A 20,028-nucleotide genomic window follows, 5' to 3' on the forward strand; every position below is an offset into this window, starting at 1 on the left:
GTCACTATGAATTGAAAATGGGGGACCCTGATGATGTAAACAAGACAAACGTCTTTCTCTGGTCTGCATCCCCTTAACACTTTATATGTCACTCACGAGTTTTCTCGGAATTATTAATATCTCGTTGAAAGCCACTCACGAGATTTCTCGGAAATTTCTTTTTTTCTTTAGCGATCTGAAATCATATTGCATCACACGAGTCTACCCTAGTCTACCGAGCGCCGCCGGCGATCAGATGTGGAAAAAAGCGCCCCCTATCGTCTCCCAGATGACATAAGGGATTTTGGAATGGACTCAATGAAAATGGATGGGGGAAAAAATCCTGTACTCCACATTTTCCAGTCCACCCATGCAGCCGGAGTACCAGAGTTCATTCAGGGGACTCTGAGCCCCGCGGAATCATGTGTACTACTGTATCACGTTGGATCTATACACTTATCGATTTTTTCAAATGGTGATCAGGAATTGGAATATACCAGTTGGATACCATCTGATGTCAGGTAAGGAATCTATGTTATCAGTGTTAGGATAATCAGACTTATTTTGATGAAGATATAAGCTGTTTTGTGAAATGACCTCTATCGGTTTTACTGAAAAAATCCAAGAAGAAATTAACACAGCGATTATCCGTGCGCAGCTCGAATGGGCGTGAGTGTATGTATAATATTGATCATCTAGCATTTATTTGAAAACGATTCATAAATAGGCCGACAAATATCAACGTTCTGGAATATTCCAGTAAAAGACGATTATCATAGAATGCCCCAGAATGGACTGTTTTTTACCTCAAAACGTGTGCTTTTCAAAATGCTCTGAAACGGAAATGAAGCGATAAAAAACCAATCTGCCTTGACAGCACTGACTGGAAAAGGATTCTTTGATAAGCGACGGGCAGATTAGACACATAGCCATAATTTAAAACATAGATTAGGCGATATTAACGATAACATTGGCGCCAATGGTGGCATTCAAGCGCTAACTCTGGCGCCACCTCGTGGCATAGAAAGTGTTAACAATTGTGTGTATTGCTACTGGATTTACTGACAGCTGTAATGGCGTACTGAAGCGTTTTCCAGTGGTCACAATAGTAGACCTTCTTCCCTGTGTGTTGTGTATTATCAGTTTGGATGGTTTTAAATTCCTGCTACATTAGTTAAAATGGTACCTATTTTTCATGTGAAGTTTTCCCCACAGTGGTATAGTTTTTCTCCTGTGTGAATGACGTTGATATAATTTCAGGAGCATCATTATGAGTGTAACTCTTCTAATATTGGTCACAGCAGTAGTTTATCTCCTAGGAATGTGCAAGTGAATTGACAGGTTTGACATTTCCCTGAATCTTCTCTCTCAAGTGAATTTTCTCATGTTTACGCAAATATGCTAATGTTTTGAATCTCTTATCACACAAACCACAATGATGTGGCTTATGTCCTGTGTGAATCATCTGGTGTGCTTTCAGATGATGCAGTCGTCTAAAGCTAGTCTCACACAGGTGACAGAAGTAGGGCTTTTGTCCTGTGTGAATCATCTGGTGTGATTTCAGCTGATGTTGACGACTAAAGCTCTTCCCACACTGGTCACAGAAGTAGGGCTTTTGTCCTGTGTGAATCATCTGGTGTGATTTCAGCTGAAGTTGACGACTAAAGCGCTTCCCACACTGGTCACAGAAGTAGGGCTTTTCTCCTGTGTGAATCATCTGGTGTGATTTAAGACTAGTCAACTGAGTAAACCTCTTCTCACACTGGTCACAGGAGTAGGGCTTCTCTCCTGTGTGAATCCTCTGGTGTGTTTTCAGACTAGACAGTAGACTAAAGCTCTTCCCACACTGGTCACAGCAGTAGGGCTTCTCTCCTGTGTGAATCCTCTGGTGTGTTTTCAGACTAGACAGTAGACTAAAGCTCTTCTCACACTGGTCACAGAAGTAGGGCTTCTCTCCTGTGTGAATCCTCTGGTGTGTTTTCAGATTAGACAGTAGACTAAAGCTCTTCTCACACTGGTGACAGAAGTAGGGCTTCTCTCCTGTGTGAATCCTCTGGTGTGTTTTCAGACTAGACAGTTGACTAAAGCTCTTCTCACACTGGTCACAGAAGTAGGGCTTTTGTCCTGTGTGAATTATCTGGTGTAATGTAAGACTAGTAAAATGAAAAAAGCTCTTTCCACACTGGTGACAGAAGTAGGGCTTTTGTCCTGTGTGAATTATCTGGTGTTGTTTCAGACGAGACTGTCGACTAAAGCTCTTCCCACACTGGTCACAGAAGTAGGGCTTCTCTCCTGTGTGAATTATCTGGTGTTCTTTCAAACGAGACGGTACAATAAAGCTCATCTCACACTGGTCACAGGAGTAGGGCTTCTCTCCTGTGTGAATCATCTGGTGTCTTTTCAGATGACCTCGCTGATTACAGCGCTTGCCACACTGGTCACAGGAGTAGGGTTTCTCTCCTGTGTGAATCATCTGGTGTATTTTTAGCTGATACAGCTGGCTAAAGCTCGTCCCACACTGGTCACAGCAGTAGGGCTTCTCTCCCGTGTGACTCATCTGGTGTCTTTTTAGATGAGACAGCTGGCTAAAGCTCTTCACACACTGGTCACAGGAATAGAGTTTCTTTCCTGTGTGAATGTGTTGGTGTTTATCGAGATTCATCTTTGAACTGAAGCTTTTTCCACACTGGTCACAGCAGAGACCTTTTCTTCCATCCAAGCCTCTTGGTTTCTTCCCAGGCCTGACAGGACAGCTATCTGGATGGAGAAGAGTGTCAGAGGAAGGAGATTTGGTGATTTTATTCAGCTTAATTTTCATGCAAGAGGTTTATAATGGTATGTAGCTGGGTTTTATAGTTTAAGAACACAGTGCAGTCCAGAGTCGTCTACAGTTCTAGACTCAAAACGCCCGCTTTGAAGTCCCCAACACCAACCAATAGTGAGGGGTTCTGACTCACCACTCACTGTGACAACGGCAAAGGAACGTACGGTTCTGAGGAGAACAAACCCACGGAAGGCAGCCGGCCCAGACAACATCCCCGGCCGTGCCCTCAGGGTCTGTTCATCAGAGCTGGCTGACTTACTTGCTGACATACAGATGCAGCCATGAATTGTTGTCGGACCAACGCTTGGGCACCGTATTAACGGTAACAATGACCAGCAGGGGCGCTCGAATACAGCTGGTGTCAACGGCCCGACACGCGGCTCTCATTCCGTTTCATCAGAAGAAAGCGATCACAACACTGTTAGTGTAATGCTTTTTGGTAAGAATATGTTTGTTTAAACACGCAATGTTGCTTAATTAAAGAATTAAACAGTTAAAACCTGTCAAAATCAGCAGTCAACGTGTATATTTTAACACTTTGCGTGCCGGAAGACGTTTTTAGGCGTCCTTCCCCGCCATGCTCAAGTTGCCGAAGACGCCGTAACTCGTCTTTGATATCAATATTTCAAACATCTGTGATCGGATTCATATTTCCCATCCGCTGGCCTGAGACCCACCAAAAAGCCCCACAGAACCCTCTAACGGCTCAAGAGCGCCATCTGGTGGCCGATCGGCGCAATCGCCAAAGAGGATGTTACTTGGACAATGTGCTATTCTCCCATATTACTTCCGGGCACTCGCTATAGGTTCCGGCACTCTAGCTCATCACAATACATAGCGATCCGTTGCGAATAACTCGATAAACAACATGATTTGGACGTATATACTATTATACAAGCTGGAAATGGACCCGATATTTCTATATCCCATAATAGGAAAATGTCTGTTCCACGCTCATCGGCCAACGGCGCGAGGAAGATACGGTAAGATTCAGCGTTATTTTTCAATGTCTCATATACTAACTGATCCGATGAACATATGACCCACACTAGATGAATGGTATAATGTTGCCCACGGAATTATAAACGCCCCATCACCCATCCGGTCAACATCAGATGACGTGTAGTAACTTCTAGAACCATGTCTAGTTGGAATTTTTTATATCGCGCTGATTGCCATCAAACTGAATTTCATCATCAATATAATGCATTTGGGGCTATAGATCACGTTCTGGAGAAAGCTGCAGAAAGAGATGAAAACATACTTATACATTAGACCATACTTTAGTATGAATATGTGAATGAAAAAGTTTAACGTTGCTTCACCCTGAACAATACATATAGGACATTGAATGGGCCCTAATAATGGCAATTTAGCAATCGAATTTAAAAAGTTATAGCCCTGCAAAGAAGGGGAATTTCTCCATAGACAAATAGAGCCGGCAGCCTATGGTAATTCATGAATTTAGCCTTAGGCAATCAAAGTGTTAAGCATCACGTTTGTTTACCAACTATTGTAACAGTTAGTTAGTAAAACAATTAGTAAAAATATAAGATGACAGAATCTCATTGGATTTTGTGTCAGGCGTGGTGTAGTGGTCTGTAGTAATGTTTCTGAACCGGGCGACCGGGGTTTGATTCCCGTTTTTGTATTTTATATAATTAATTTATAAAAATTAAATGGCAGAGTTATAGCAACATCTTTTGGCTAAATACATAGACATATACTGTGATGCTTCATTTTATTAAATGCCATTTGGGCGATAACAGCAATACAATGTCAATATTGTCACGAGAGAGAGAGAGAGCGCCTGTCTGATACCGCAGAGGACCAAGATATTAGCCAGAAGGGGGGGGGGGGGGGGGGGTTGTATGCAGCAATAGGTGGCGATGTAGTTCAAACATGAAGGCCATTTCAACCAATCAGAAGGGTTGAACGAGTCACTACGCTACATGAGGGAACGTCCTTCACAAAACAGAAACCTGCCATCTTTAAATTACATGTAGTTAGCTGGTGAGGCGCTGGTATCGTGGAAATACTTTAATCATCACGTCATTAACCTGTTCCACCCGTGGAATATTTTCGCCTAAAATATATACGTAGGTAAATGGAATATTGCTCCACTTCTACAAGGTCCATTTGCATATTCTTGATATCTAGGTACATCTATGGACCTCAGGGAATGTATTCACAGTGTCAGAAATATTGTGTCTATTACTAGGCTTGCTTAAATTGTGATGAAACAAAGGAGAATATGAATTATGATTTTTCTTTGAATCTTTGACAGTGAATAACACCATGATAATAATGACCAAACTTAAAACACTGCCACTGATCTTGTTCAGTACCTTCTTGAGATCATGTGTACAAAGAATCTAAGGAAATTAATAAAGGGAAGATGATTAAACAGAAGGTTCTGTAGATACAGTACTGAATTCTCCCATTGTCACCAGCTTGGCTGGCCGTTCACACTAATACAATTGGCAGTATTAGAGGGTGGGAGAAGCTGGCGGGGTGGGTCCGGGTCGTTGTAAACAGCGACTCCTACAGTTCGGTCGGGGGGGCTGCTAAGCGCGGATGGGACCTGAGTGGGATAGTGTGATCCTTCCACACGCTACGCCCTCTCGGAGAATATCCGCGCTGCCAGGTGAAAAGAAGCGGTTGATTGGCTGGTAGGGCTGGGCGATATGGCCTAAATATGATATCACGATATTTTCTGACCTTTCGGCGATACACATCACGATGTTTTTCTTTTTTATCCCAAACAATTCATTATGAGGCTTACCAAGACAGTATGAGTTTGCAAGCTAACATTAAAGACAAAATAAAATACCCATGCATTTAGCATTTTTATATTATATATTAGATTTAGATTATTAGATTATATATTGCATATATTTAGCAATGAGATATTATATGATTTAGATATGAAATATGATGAATTGAAAATGGGAGACCCTGATGTAAACAAGACTAAAGTCTTTCTCTGGTCTGCATCCCCTTAACAATTGTATGTATTGAGCTGTACTGTACCCATTCTGCAATATGTTAATAAAGTTTTAAATCAATCAAATCAATAAATAGCATTTTAGCATTTTTATGAAACTACTGTATATATGTATGTCTCTAAATGTTTTGATGAATTGAAAATGGAGGACCCTTATGTAAAAAAGCCGAAAGTCTTTTTCTGGTCTTCATCCTCCTGTACTGTACCCATTCTGCAACCTTTTAATAAAGTTTTCATTCATTAATTCTGACGGAAACATAATCATTTTGATTGACAGTCGAGTCTGCCAATTACGTCACACCGCTTGCCCCCGCCCTGCTGTTCTTAGCACCAATCGGCAAGCGCTATTAGTTTTGACTTCCTGAATGTCCTGTGTGCTGAACAACAACAAAGCTACTAACATTAGCTCCCCGCGGCCGTCGAGTAGGAGACCAGTGCTCCACAGGATGACTAAATGAGGCATAATGATTTTACTACAACGAATGTTATAATAAAAGCCTTTCCATACATCTGTCTGATTGAAAACGTTATTAACAGACCGCGGAATGGGCATATCTCAGCACGGGCTGAGATATGAACGAGTAACGTGTGGACAGATTGACGCGACACAATCCTCTTGGGCAAAACATCACGATATCCACGATACGTTGAAAAAGTGTATCGTTAATGAACTGTACCCGATATTTATATAATATCGTCATATCGCCCAGCCCTAGCTGGACGTGTGTCGGAGGAAGCACATGATAGCCTCCACTCTCCCAGATGATCTGACTGTGGGGGGTAAGTGCGCAGCGACCAGGAAGGGGATTGGGAATTGGCATAACGACTAACATTGGGATGGGAGAAAATCGGAGGAAAATGGAGGGGGAAAAAGATCAATAAAGAAAAAAAGAAAAAAAACACAGGCCCCAGTCAAAACAGGCCCCAGTCAGTCAATCGGACATCAGGCACGAAGGTTCTAAGCACAGGGACCCCCCAGGGCTGCGTGCTGAGCCCCCTGCTGTACACCCTCTTCAGACACGCCTGTGTGGCCTCCCAGAACAACACCAGTATCATCAAGTTTGTAGATGATACTACGGTCGTCGGACTGATCACTGGGGGAGCTGAGGAGGCGTACAGAAGGGAGGTGGCGGAACTGGTGGCCTGGGCCCCGTTCCTCGTACCTGGATAACTGAGTTAGCCGGATAACTTTAACTGGATAACTGAGTTAGCCGGACTTTCCGGTTCCCCGTACCTGGATTTTCCAAATCACCATGACAACAGATCCAAAAGTTTGAGCCTGGTCGAAAGCAGAGTTTAAGTTCAAGTTAGCCTGAACCATCGCCACGCCCCCGCAAAGAAGTGACAGCCCGTTTCCTGAAATCATTCCCACAGTCTACGATCTGCATTATACCATTCTGAATTACGTTTTTGTGCTCCATTCTTCCAGAGGGGGCTTTTGAAATGTAAAATAGACCCAAAATGCTGATACTAAATTCACTTTGTCCTAAATAATGCACGTTATATATACCGTGGCGCTCGCTCGTGCGATGTACACATTATGTGGTTATTTTAATTGTAACTGGGATTAAGATGTCTGATGAGATGCGCTGTTTGACGGATCTGAGAAATGTAATGAGCCGTTGACGTCACATTAATGAATGAGGATAAAGAGATAAAACTTCATTCAAAACAAAGAATATTCTAAACACGGGTCTCTCGTTCATTAATGTATAAACAATGAATTTATCCCATCTGGCACAGTGGCTCAGCGGTAGTGCTCAATCCTGGCAACCCGGCGACCGGGGTTTGAAACCCCGTCTTTCCAATATAAATTTTTGGAATATAATATTAATGATTATACGCAAAGGTAGCATAGTTTTAAGTTAAAATATTATAAATCTACATGCATTGAGGATGTCATTCTTTATATAGCTCTCAACGTGCACCAAATTGAATTATTCCTATATTGCAAAAAGAAGGAAAAGACTAGGGTCTCGAACCCCGGTCGTCTGCGTGAAAGTCAAAAGAACAACCCGTTAGACCACATTGGAGATAAGTTAAAGATCAACTATACATCAATCAATGGGTAAGAGAGCCGTATCGTAATTCTGTATAACAGTTTAACTAATTATTTTCGCTAGCAAGATCTCATTTGATTATTCAATCCAGCAGGCAAGTTTAAAGAAATATAATCTGATTGATTGAGGTAATGAGGGACTTAGAATTAGCCTATAGATAACGCATTTAACTTGTCGGCGAGGCGATTGAGCCATATTGCAATCTGTCAATAAAGTCTTAAATCAATTAATCAATCAATGCCGTTAGAGAATCAGGATCTCTGCTATCGATACGTGCTGGCTTTTCACCTAAAGCGGCCGCGCGCATTTAGCCTGGGTCGCAAGTCTGGCTTGAGTTAACGAGACTGAATCCACCTTCGAGGAACAGGAAAATCCCGGCTTCAAACATCGGGTTAACTGAAGCTGGATAATGACATCTTGATCGACTTAGTTGAACCAGGTACAAGAAACAGGGCCCTGGTGTCAGGACAATAATCTCTCTTTGAACACAGACAAGACCAAGGAGATGATTGACCCACGGAGGAGGAATGTACAGTACACACCTCTGTACATAGGTGAAACAGAGGTGGACAGGGTGAAAACTAGGGGTGGACGGTATAAACGGTATGAATTTGCTCTACGGTATGGATTTTGACTATACCGTGTAACCGGTAGGGCAGCTCTAAAATAGCAATGACGTCATGTAACCACAGTGCGACTATTTCAATCGCATTTGCCCCTAAAAATATATCGAATTAGTCATAGATAATAGATATGTGCAAACTGGAAAAAGTTATTTAGGAGGCTTCGCGCACTGTTGTCATTTCATAATAAACACATAATTATCACCGCGGCGCACAGCAAGTTTCAATTTCAGTTCCTGGCATTTTTAACCAGTGGAGAAAGGTAAGAGATCTTACCTATCGTTTTTCTTATATGAATTATTCTATGTTAATAAAACATACCTGGTGATTAACTACAGTTTGCTGTAAACATTATGATATGTGTGTAGTGTTATGATAACGACGGGAGGACGGCTGCTGCAGCAGTGGATTTGCGAAATAGCATGCAGCTGCAGAGCCGCAGAGCCAGTGGCTCTTTCAGGTCTGGTCACAGGCCGCTCAACAGCGCCCCCCCACCCAACGGCTGAACGACCTGAAAGAGCCACTGGCTCTGCGGCTCTGCAGCTACATATGCTTCTAGCAAAATCCAGCCCCGCTGTTTGCAATGGGAGCAGCACGGAGTCTCGACTCGGGACTTATTTTATTTGGAATATAATGACTTTATACGCAAAAGTAGCCTAGTTTTAAGTAAAAATATTATAAATCTACATGCCTTGAGGATGTCATTCTTTATATAGCCTGCCTATCAGGCAAAAAAATTTATTCTAACGGAAACACTGATACCGTGATATATACCGTTACCGTCTATGCTTCAAATTATACCGTGATATAAATTTTAGACCATACCGTCCACCCCTAGTGAAAACCTTTAAATTCCTCGGAACCCACATCAGCGAGGACCTCACCTGGGCTCACAACACCCAACAGATCATCAAAGAATCCCAGCAACGGCTGTACTTCCTAAGAAGGCTGAGCAAATTTGGCATGCCACCCAAAATTCTCAGCAACTTCTATAGAAGTACGGTTGAGAGTGTCCTTACCAGCTCAATCACAGTCTGGTATGGAAACTGCACTGCTAAGGACAGGAAGGCCCTCCAGCGAGTGATTAAAACTGCTCAGTACATCTCAGGAGCAGCCTTCCCCTCACTACAGGACATTGGGCCTCATGCATGAAGTGATATAAGAACAGATTTTGTTCTTAACTAGCATTTCCTCTTACTTTGTTCTTACCTGGGATTCAGCAAAGTTTTCTTATTGTTGCTTTTTTTCTCAGGCAAGAACAAATTATAAGAGTGGTCGAGAGCACTCTTACCGAAATAAGAAATTCTTACCCAGATGAGAAACATTTTAAAAAGCCTACCATTCATAATAATAATACATACGATTTATATAGCGCTTTTCCTAATTCTCAAAGACACTTTACAAAACAAACAATATAATACAATACAGTTTTAGTAGATAAAATAAAAAGATATATATAAAATGGCGAGAGAGGAAGGAGTTCATGGGTTGAAAGCAAACCATTGGTCAATTTCCCCCAAATACAGTACCCTCAAATACGACTTTATAAACCCATGCAGAACTTTTCAATAATAATAATAATTATTATTATAACTTATTGCGTGCGTTCTGCTTCTGAAATGGATTATATATTGCTGTTAGAACAGTTAGATGCTGGCTGCCCAGGCCGTACGCATATTTACAACCTCTCCTCTCTTCATAGATGTAGCAGTACTGTCTATCTGTATGTCATGTATGTCATATATGTTATGATGAATTGAAAATGGGGGACCGTGATGTAAACAAGATGAAAGTATTTCTCTGGTCTGCATCCCCTTAACAATTGTGTGTATTGAGCTGTACTGTATTGTACCCATTCTGCAATCTGTTAATACAATTTTCAATCAATCAATCAAAACTCTGCTCCACACCTAAAGTTCTGAGCGCACTCGAGAGTTTTAGCCACGGACATTTTAGAGAGAGATGACCGGTGACAGATCCGGTATTTCCGAACCTATAGCTTCGGAAATACCGGATCTGTCACCGGTCATCTCTCTCTGAAAGGAGAGAGCATTATGGATCAGCGGCATTATATATATCAGTATACTGCGCGCCGCGATTGGTTCTTGACAAGCGCGCAACAAAGCCTACTTTGCTGGAACGATTTATTTCGCACTATACAGTACGTATACGTATAAGTACAAGTATAAGTCTTTATTTGCGAGTGACCCACAGGAACACACACACATGCACTGAGTCGCAAGTCGTGAGACGTGTGTGTTTGTGTCATTTTGAGATCGCAAAGCGCTTCCTGTTGAATATATCAGACAGGGATCAGATGGCGAAACTCTGCTGTTTTACACCCGCCTCATTCGCCTTATAAGGAGATGGTGGGCATGTCTATATGCAAATGAATTTAGCGCGAACACGCTTTTGAGTTTAAGAATGAGTGGGATTCAGCATGCAAATCTCCTGGGTACGCACAGATTGCTTTTCTTATTGTTCTCTTAACAGACAGGTAAGCAAGAATATAAGAAAAATAATAAGAGTATTGTTGAATGAGGCCCATTTATTCTACCAGGGCTACCAGGAGAGCACAAAACATAATTAAGGACAGTACACACCCCCAGTACAGACTCTTCAATCTCCTGACAAACAGTTTTTACACACAGGCCATCAGGCTTGTGAATGCTAGCTCCCCCAGCTAGCTCCCCCAAACTGTCAATCACTAAAGACTAGGGGTGCACCGATATATCGGTCGGGTATCGGTCGATAAGTGCCTTGTTGACTGCCATCGGCCTATCGGCCGATAAGCTCAAATGTGCCGATGGCAGTAGCCGATAAATATCCATCAATTTGTATCGCGTCAATCTGGTCCACGTTCAAACTTTAAAAAAAGTTTCAGTCAAGCGACCTGCACAACGCCGCCCCCACACACACACACACACGCTACTGCATCAAAGTTACTACTTATGATTAACAAAGGCATTCGTTTTGTGGCATTAACATTATATAGTTACACGTTCAATAACATCAGCGCATTTACCCGACCATAGCAAGGCAAGCATTACTCAATTCATATCTCAGTTCCTTCCTTTGCTCAGAGCGTGCAGAGTTGTGCCCATTCTGCGGTCTGTTAATAAAGTTTTCAATCAGACAAGAGTATAGAACGAAGGGCTTTTATTATAACATTTGTTGCAGTAAAATCATTATGCCTCGTTTAGTACTCCTGTGGAGCTCTGGTAGTCCACTCGTGGCCGGCGGGGAGCTAACGTTATTAGCTTTGTTGTTGATATCGTGAAAATGAATGGCGGACATCCAGGAAGTAAAAAACGAATACGCGCTTGCCGATTGGTGGTAACAGCAGAGGCGGGTGCAAGCGGTGTGACGTAATTGGCTGAATCGACTGTCAATCAAAATTGTTCTGTTGCATTGCTTTGGTTGAGAGCTCTGGTTGAGACAATAGTATCCAGCTGCAGCCCGGCAGACCATACTGGGAGAGAGATAGTGCTACATGGCATGGTGGATTTAATACCATAAACATATTTCTTGATGTTTCCTTTTTTTAAGTAAGTAAAGAGGCCTATGTTCATATCGGTAAAAGAGACGTGTAGCCTATTTATTTAATATTTTATGTATTCATTTTATTATTATTATTTTATTTGTTGCCATGGCTAAAATAATAGTCAAGCATAGGGCTAAAACATTTTCATAAATATAATTTGTTGTTATTTAGTTATAATTAGGGATGTCCCGATCACGTTTTTTTGCTCCCGATCCGATCCCGATCATGTGATTTTGAGTATCTACCGATACCGATCTTTCCCGATCTGATCATTTTTTTTTTTTTTTTTTTTTTCAACAAACATGACCATGTTCACGTCTTAAACTCATACTGAGGCCTTAGTTTTGGTTTTAAATTGCATATCATCATTCATTTATTTTTTGTCACACAGAGCAGAAGAATTTTGCCAAAACAAACCAATAGAAACCAGCTGCAGAACGGCAGACCAGCCACACTCTCAGACCCTTTGATTTAATTATACATCAAATGATTTGTCAAAGATTGCAATGCCTCGCTTGAATGAAGTTAACTTTTCACCTGGATAACGTCAACATTCAGGGTGAATGTAATGTGAGAAATTGGGATAAAAAAATATAGATATATATTTAATTTGGGTCTGAGAGTTTGGCTGTTCTGCCGTTCTGCAGCTGGATACTATTGGTTTGTTTTGGCAAAGAAAATGTATCCCGATCTTCGGAAAATCACGCGATCGGCCCCGATCCCGTGATCGGATCGGGACATCCCTAGTTATAATAAGGGCTTTTCTATGCATTTGTATGATTGATTGAAAGCTTTATTGACAGATTGCAGAGTGGGTACAATACAGTACAGCTCAGTGGACTGGAGGATGAAGACTAGAAAAAGACTTTCGGCTTTTTTACATAAGGGTCCTCCATTTTCAATTCATCAAAACATTTAGAGACATACAAATATACAGTAGTTTCATGAAAAAACATTACTAATATTTTTTTGCCACAAATATCGGTATCGGAATCGGTCGATTGTGTTAGTTGAACAATCTGTATTGGTGGCTAATTTTCATATCGGTACATCCCTACTAAAGACACTTTTAACTGCTGCTGTGACCCATTGTCACCTCCATATTTATATTTGTAAACACTACTGGATCCTACACTGTGAATCGGAACGTGCAATAATGTCAATGTTACTCACTTGTGCCTTGTATATATCATATACTTTTTTTTGGTATACAAAATATATATGTTTACCTTATTTTTAGCATTCGCTTGTATTTAAATAAAAAAATAATTAAGTATCGTGTGAAGGGCGGACTAGCAAAGTAAGATAGTCTGTTCTTGAATCTTTAAGCCAGAGCGGTCCGGTACAAAATTTATTTCAGATTATTCTGATTATTAATCTGATATTCAATATACATTATTGGAAGATTGCTCCACTTCTACAAGGTCCATTTTGCATGTTCCTGGGCCCTCATTCATCAACGTGACTTACGCACAGATATGTGCTTAACCTGTGCGTACGACCATTTCTAAGCAAAGTGTGGGATTCATCAATTTCAACTTGAACTTGACTTCGTGCTTATGTTTACGCACAGCTCGGAGCATGCGTAGCTGACGCCCTGTGGTAGAATATGGGGACTGCAGACGGACGGCATAGATCAGTTGCATGCATTAGTTTCAACGCGGAAATAAGCTTGACTGACGTGTTCTGTATGACCCCCGTAATTCATTATAGTTCATTGTGAAATAGCGATATTAGTGTAATTATTGTCAAACCCTAAACAGCATGTGGAATAGGTCTTTCTCTCCGAATTAATGCAGGTTTATATATATAGCGTTATCGGGTGCACTGACTGCGCTCGCAGGAACTGTTTTCAGAGATAGCATCAGATAGGGATGAATGAATGAATGAATGAGGGGCAGTCTAATTGCAGAGAGAACATAATATTAACTAGAGTCCACTACCCGAGACACCTCCTTCATTTGTACCGCAATTTGGGACCCAAATTGGAGCTATAAGCTTAAAAGCTTTTCCGTGCTTATTTGAGAAGGTCCAGCTGCAGAGCCGGAGAGACAGACAGCAGAGAGACAGACAGACAGACAAACAGATAGACACTGTGTGTGTGTGACCACTAGTCTCCTAGTAGAGAACCCCCCCCCCTCTGGACCACCTCCCAGTAGAGACCCCCCCCCCCCCTCTGGACCACCTCCTAGTAGAGACAAGTTCTGAAATGTATGTTTATATATGCAAATGAGGCACTTCCCCATTAAATATGTGGACATTTATGGATGCAATAAGGCCAAATGAAGTAAAATAAACAACTAAATGTGTGTTATTGACGTTTTATTGTCACTAGTTTCATAGAAGACATGTTTAGGAAGCAAAATATAACAAAATCTAAAAAAAAAGTATATTTGCCTATTCACCTGCAGTGTCTCGCCTTAATCCTCATCTTCGTCTTCTTCCTAGAGAAGTCTCTACTAGGAGGTGGTCCAGAAGGGGGGGGGGGGGGGGGCTGAGTCTCTACTATTAGACTAGTAGTCACACGCACGCACACACACACACACTGTGGAACAGTGTCTGTCTGTCTCTCTGCTGTCTCTCTGCTGTCTCTCTCAAAATAGTATAAGTGCCATCTTGGCCCTGAGAGTTGCTCTCCGGCTCTGCAGCTGGACCCTTCTCAAATCAGCACGAAAAAAGCTATAAGCTTATAAAACGATTTAATATGCTAAACTTCGTTTTAAATTCTTTAATTCACTTTTGTTTATTTCATAAAGATTTTCCCGACATAATGCTACCTGCCCCGACCAGATCTGTGACTCTGTTGCGATACAGATGAATTATCTACTCAGAAAGCTTATAAAACGATTTAATATGCTAAACTTTGTTTTTAAATTCTTTAATCCACTTTTGTTATTTCATAAAGATTTTCCCGACATAATGCTACCTGCCCCGACCAGATCCGTGACTATGTTGCGATACAGATGAATTATCTACTCAGAATAGTATTATAAAGTGGCTATCTTTTATGCTGTAGATCACTGCTGGTATGTGGGTGCAGAACCTTTATTTCAGCGGGGACTGTAGTATTTATTTGACGTTACTGTACAATATATGTGTATTAAAAGACGGAGCCGTCTTTTATTGTATTATAATAATTATTAATATTAAAAATAAATTAAGAAAGGCATTCTTATTCCAGCATGCATTAATGACACTAACGGGCAATGGCAAAACAGTGGTTAATGGTCTTTATTAGTGTTTGCGGTGTCCAGGCAGCAATGGTCTTTTAGGAAGTTAATAGATATAATATCCGACAGTGTACAACACCCTCGGCTTAGTCCACTTTTCCACATTTCATGGGGGTGGTCCATTACCGTATATGGTTAATCGGGGCGGTTCTGGTATGCAAATACGTGAAAGTGTGCACGAGCCTCGTCGTAGGACCAAGGTGATATTTATCATGACAGGTGTGCGTAGGACCTGTGTACGCACGTGTGATGAATCCCGTTTCTTTTGTGCGTGCACAGATTCTAAGATCAGTGCTTAAGTATGGAAATAGAACATTTTCTACGTCACGTTGATGAATGAGGGCCCTGGTATCTAGGGACATCTATGGACCTCAAGGAATGTATTCCCAGTGTCAGGAATATTGTGTCTGTTACTATGCTCGAGTAAATTGTAATGAACCAAAGGAGAACATACATTCTTTTATTAAAATGTTTAATTCACTTTGAAGGTGAATAACACCATGCTAACATTGACCAGATGTGAAAAATCCAGGTGCTCATTCAGCACCTTCTTGAGATAAAGTGTAGAAAAAATTTATGAAAAAGTAAATGAATAAAGGGAAGATGATTTACAGGTTTTTTTGTAGATACAGTACTGAATTATGCATGCAATTTGAAATATGAATATAGAATATCAGGCCTATAAACGACCTTATTATGGCAAAGTCAAACATCTATGGATCAGGCCAAATCTCCTCTTTCCAATGGCAGAGTTCAATCTGGATTTAGTACCACTTTACAGGGCAGCAAAGACCGTGAATGAAATCTACTATAAGTACAGTTACTTTTTTGTAATGAAAAATGCTCCTCCATTTCAAGACGTTCACAAACCTGGTATTCTATATTCATATTTCAAAATGCATCTGTCCGGATTGCAAAATACAGTACTGCATCTACAAAAAAAAAACTGTAAATCCTCTGCCCTTTATTCATTTGCTTGGATTTGTTGTACACTTGATCTCAAGAGGTGCTGAATGAGCTCAGTGGCAATTGTTCACGTCTGGTCAATGTTAGCATGGTGTTATTCACCTTCAAAGTGAATTAAACATTTGTATAAAATAATGTATATTCTCCTTTGGTTCATTACAATTTACTCAAACATAGTGACAGACACAATATTTCTGACTGTGGGAATACATTCCCTGAGGTCCATAGATGTCCTTAGATACCAAAAACATGCAAATGGACCTTGTAGAAGTGGAGCAATCTTCCTTTTACTTGGGTATGTACTTTTAGGCGAATTTAGAGAGTCTGGCTTAAGAGGGTAAAGTCAACACTTATAAAGTCATAATGTTTACAGATTAAAGTAAAAATGTCCATACTTGTTTCAGTGCAGTCCAAACAGCTCTTCTCCTGGTCCAGCTGTGACGGTTTCATGCAGTCCACCAAACAGACAGACAGTTCTCTCAAACCAAGGTGTGAGAGGCTATGAGGGGTGGTCATATTCAGACCAATCTTGGGGGGAAAGTAAGGAAAGAAATATCAGTACATTTTCTAGTAGCTAGCTAACGTTAATAAAGATCCTCACTGTGATTGCCGATGGTTATGATAACTAGCGTTACGTTAATGCTACAGTAGCTCCTATCAGTACTGTAGTCATGCCAACATTCGTTGGACGAGCTATGCTAGCTCTCGTGACTACAGTTCCTTATACGATCATTCGAAAATGTCCACAATGCTATTCGCAAGAATAGAAAATTGAAAATCCTAATAATAAGCTATACATAGCCAAAACTGCCATGCTGAAAGCTAGTAAACACAGCATCCCCTGTTACCTACCCACAACAGAAATGAATTGATGCACATGTGCATCTCCATAGCTTAGTCACAAACGTGATTTATACAGAGACATTTGACAATTGCCCATTTGATGGTTCATACATACTGTATAAAGACAACGGAAATCTATTTTATTTTTGTTAAACAGCCTACAATATGACATAACCTAGTTCTAGATTATGATAGGCTATATCTAATCAGTCTCACTCATCAACATGTTTTCTAGGTTATGGTATCTCAAACTAATTAGGCCCTCTGCTATGACAAATGTATAATAATACAACCATACTTTTTCTACCCCTTGAATTTTTTTTAACTACATAAGTCTGCTGCATTTGGCTCACAGAGAGACTCCCCCCACTCAGAAGCAACCTAACCTCCCAGCTTTTTTTGAGCAGCATATAATAAGTACCGGTACACAAATGAGTCCAAAGATGCTACTGGGTTTAGAAACCTTGTATACAGCAACTGTTGAGTGCAAAAAAAGTTCTCCAGCATTTTGAATGCCATTGCTTTTAATTCAATTAATTTATTCTTGTCATTGTTCATTGTTGTTTTAAAATAAAGAACAATAATGACATCTGAGAGTGTTTCCCTGATTTTGAGGAAAAGTATCGAAATTCATATTGGTATAGTATCGAAACAAAAATGTTGGTATTGTGACAACCCTACACTAGACGGATCATTGTCAAGTGCACTTAAAGAAATGCAAAACTCACTTGCATTATCCGATATTTGACGTGTTGTCAATCCTGACACAAGAATATACTTTTTACTCCCACTCTCATAATTCATATTCCAGGATTTATTATTTTCTCTTCTCACAATCCTTGGTTGGTTATGTAATATTGCAAAATTCATAACATCATTTTATCAGACCATGCGTCCCTGTCAGTCCTTTTTTTACTCCTGCTGTAATTAACAATAAAACTAAACAATGGAGATTTAATAACTCCTTATTGAAAGATCAAGTTGTGTCTATGATTGAGGGAAAAACACAGGAGTACATTAGTATTAATCTTACATCAGTCCAGTCAGTGCAGACTGTATGGGAACTGAAGCTTATAAGGCAACCTGTAGGGGCTGGATTATGGTACTCAACAGAAAAACAAACTTTTCATCCAAAAAAAACGTATATATATATATATATTAACCCATTCTCCGCCGATGACGTGTTAACACGTCATTCTCCGCCATGCGTAATCTGCCAATGACGCCGTAGGGCGTCTTTGAGATCAATATTTCATATTTTCATCATGGTATTCATATGTCTTGGGTGATGCTGTCTGGGCCATCACAACTCTGCAACGCTTCAATACCGCCACCTCGTGGCCGATCGACGAGTTGCCAAACCGGAAGTGGCCGGAAGTGCTTGGTCCGGCCCCTATTTTCGTCCGGCCACTCGCTTAGCGTCCCGGGGCTCAATACAGACACCGTGGATATTGATCTTTGCCATAACTCAATAATCAACATGATTTGGGACGTGTATTAGTAATATACAACCCGGAAATGGATCGCAACAATCAACATCCCATAATAGCGATCTTTTTGCTCCACTCTCATCACCCAATGCTACGAGGAGACTGGGGTGAGTTTCAGCGTTTTTCTTTACCATTTTCGATACAAACTGCTCTGATCAATATATCACCCATACTACATGAATCATTTAACGTCGGTTATTGAATTATAAACGACCCCCCCCCCCCCCCCCTCCGTTCACCCGCAGATGACCAGTCATGACATTTAGGACCATGTACAGTTGAAATTTTTAATATAACGTTGATCGGTATCAAACTGCATTTGATCATCTAATTTAATAATATGCATTTTTTTTTTATCCACTTTTTCTCCCATTTTCTATATTTTCTCCCATCCCAATTTCGTATCATCCAATTCAACCCTCCCCTGTCACGAACGCTGTTTCTTGCCTCCCACAAGCCGGCTGCAATGTGGACTAAGTCATACATAGCACAAGTCCCCTCCGGTACTTGAGGTAACAGCAGTCACATCTTTTCACCTGCGCAGCTCGATCTCTCAGTGGCGAGGAGTAACGCGTGGGAGGCTCACGCTGCCCCCGACACTTCCTGATTCTACTGCGCAGGCGCACCAACCGACCTGTAGGAGTCGCTGTCCACAACGCCCGATCCCCACCCATCAGTTTCCCACCCCCTAATACGGCCAATGTGTATTAGTATGAACGACCAGCTAAACTGAAAGCAATGTGGAGCGCTGGGCTCGAACAGGCGAGCCCAGCGTCTCCGCATTCGTGGCGAGCGCCTTGCCCACTACACCACGTAGCCGCCCGGATAATTACATTCTTAAGCCCAACCCAGTGCAGTTATTTTGCACCGAGTGATTGACAGCTGGCCATTACTGCAGTTATGATGAGGCCAGATCAGAGCTCAGAGCTGTCAATTGGCCAGTTTTGAAAAAAAATTAAAATTCACTGGAATTTTTTTTTTACAGGGGAAAACATTTCTAATAAAAAATATATATATACATATGTAAATTAATAATTTTTTCTCTTCTTCTTTCTGACTGTATATTATGAGTGAAGTACTGCCTCACGTGTCGTCATGGAATAACCTCCACTGGAATGAAGTCATGACTTATGTAAATAATGGGTTTTGTGATCATGTATGATGCAATGTAGGCCTATATGCTATTGGTACTATATGAAGGTAGACTACTAATTTGCTTTGCCTTTATGGGATAGTTAATAAGCTAATTATGGAGATGCCAATTGGGATGCATGTGGCCAATTTGGGGAAACAGGCATCAGGTGGTAAAATGGGCTGGCTGTCACACAGCCAGTGTTCGAAAAATGTTTGGTATGTGGCGACATGGTTTTTTGACCACTGCAGAGCAGCCTATGTTTTTTGTTTGATTCTACACTATGATTTCTCCATCAAATGGTAAGACAAGCATTTCCTAAATTTCATT

At 41.0% G+C, this 20,028-nt stretch overlaps 1 protein-coding gene across 1 annotated transcript in view; it reads right to left on the reverse strand.

Annotated features, from left to right (window-relative positions):
* Positions 1 to 1,455: 1,455 nt before the first annotated feature.
* LOC311242142 (uncharacterized protein) overlaps positions 1,456 to 20,028 on the reverse strand; it is a gene marked incomplete at its 3' end in the record, with an annotated part of 40,018 nt that continues 21,445 nt past the window's right edge. Inside the window, exons 4-6 of the mRNA XM_084331095.1 lie at positions 16,629 to 16,761; positions 2,401 to 2,736; positions 1,456 to 1,478 (exon numbers count right to left, since the gene is read on the reverse strand). Of these exons, the coding sequence (XP_084187221.1) occupies positions 1,456 to 1,478; positions 2,401 to 2,736; positions 16,629 to 16,761 (492 nt within the window). The remainder of the gene's footprint in view (positions 1,479 to 2,400; positions 2,737 to 16,628; positions 16,762 to 20,028) is intronic.

This window comes from Notolepis coatsorum (genome assembly GCF_963971535.1).
Source record: "Notolepis coatsorum genome assembly, chromosome: 15".
Taxonomy (NCBI): Eukaryota; Metazoa; Chordata; class Actinopteri; order Aulopiformes; family Paralepididae; genus Notolepis; species Notolepis coatsorum.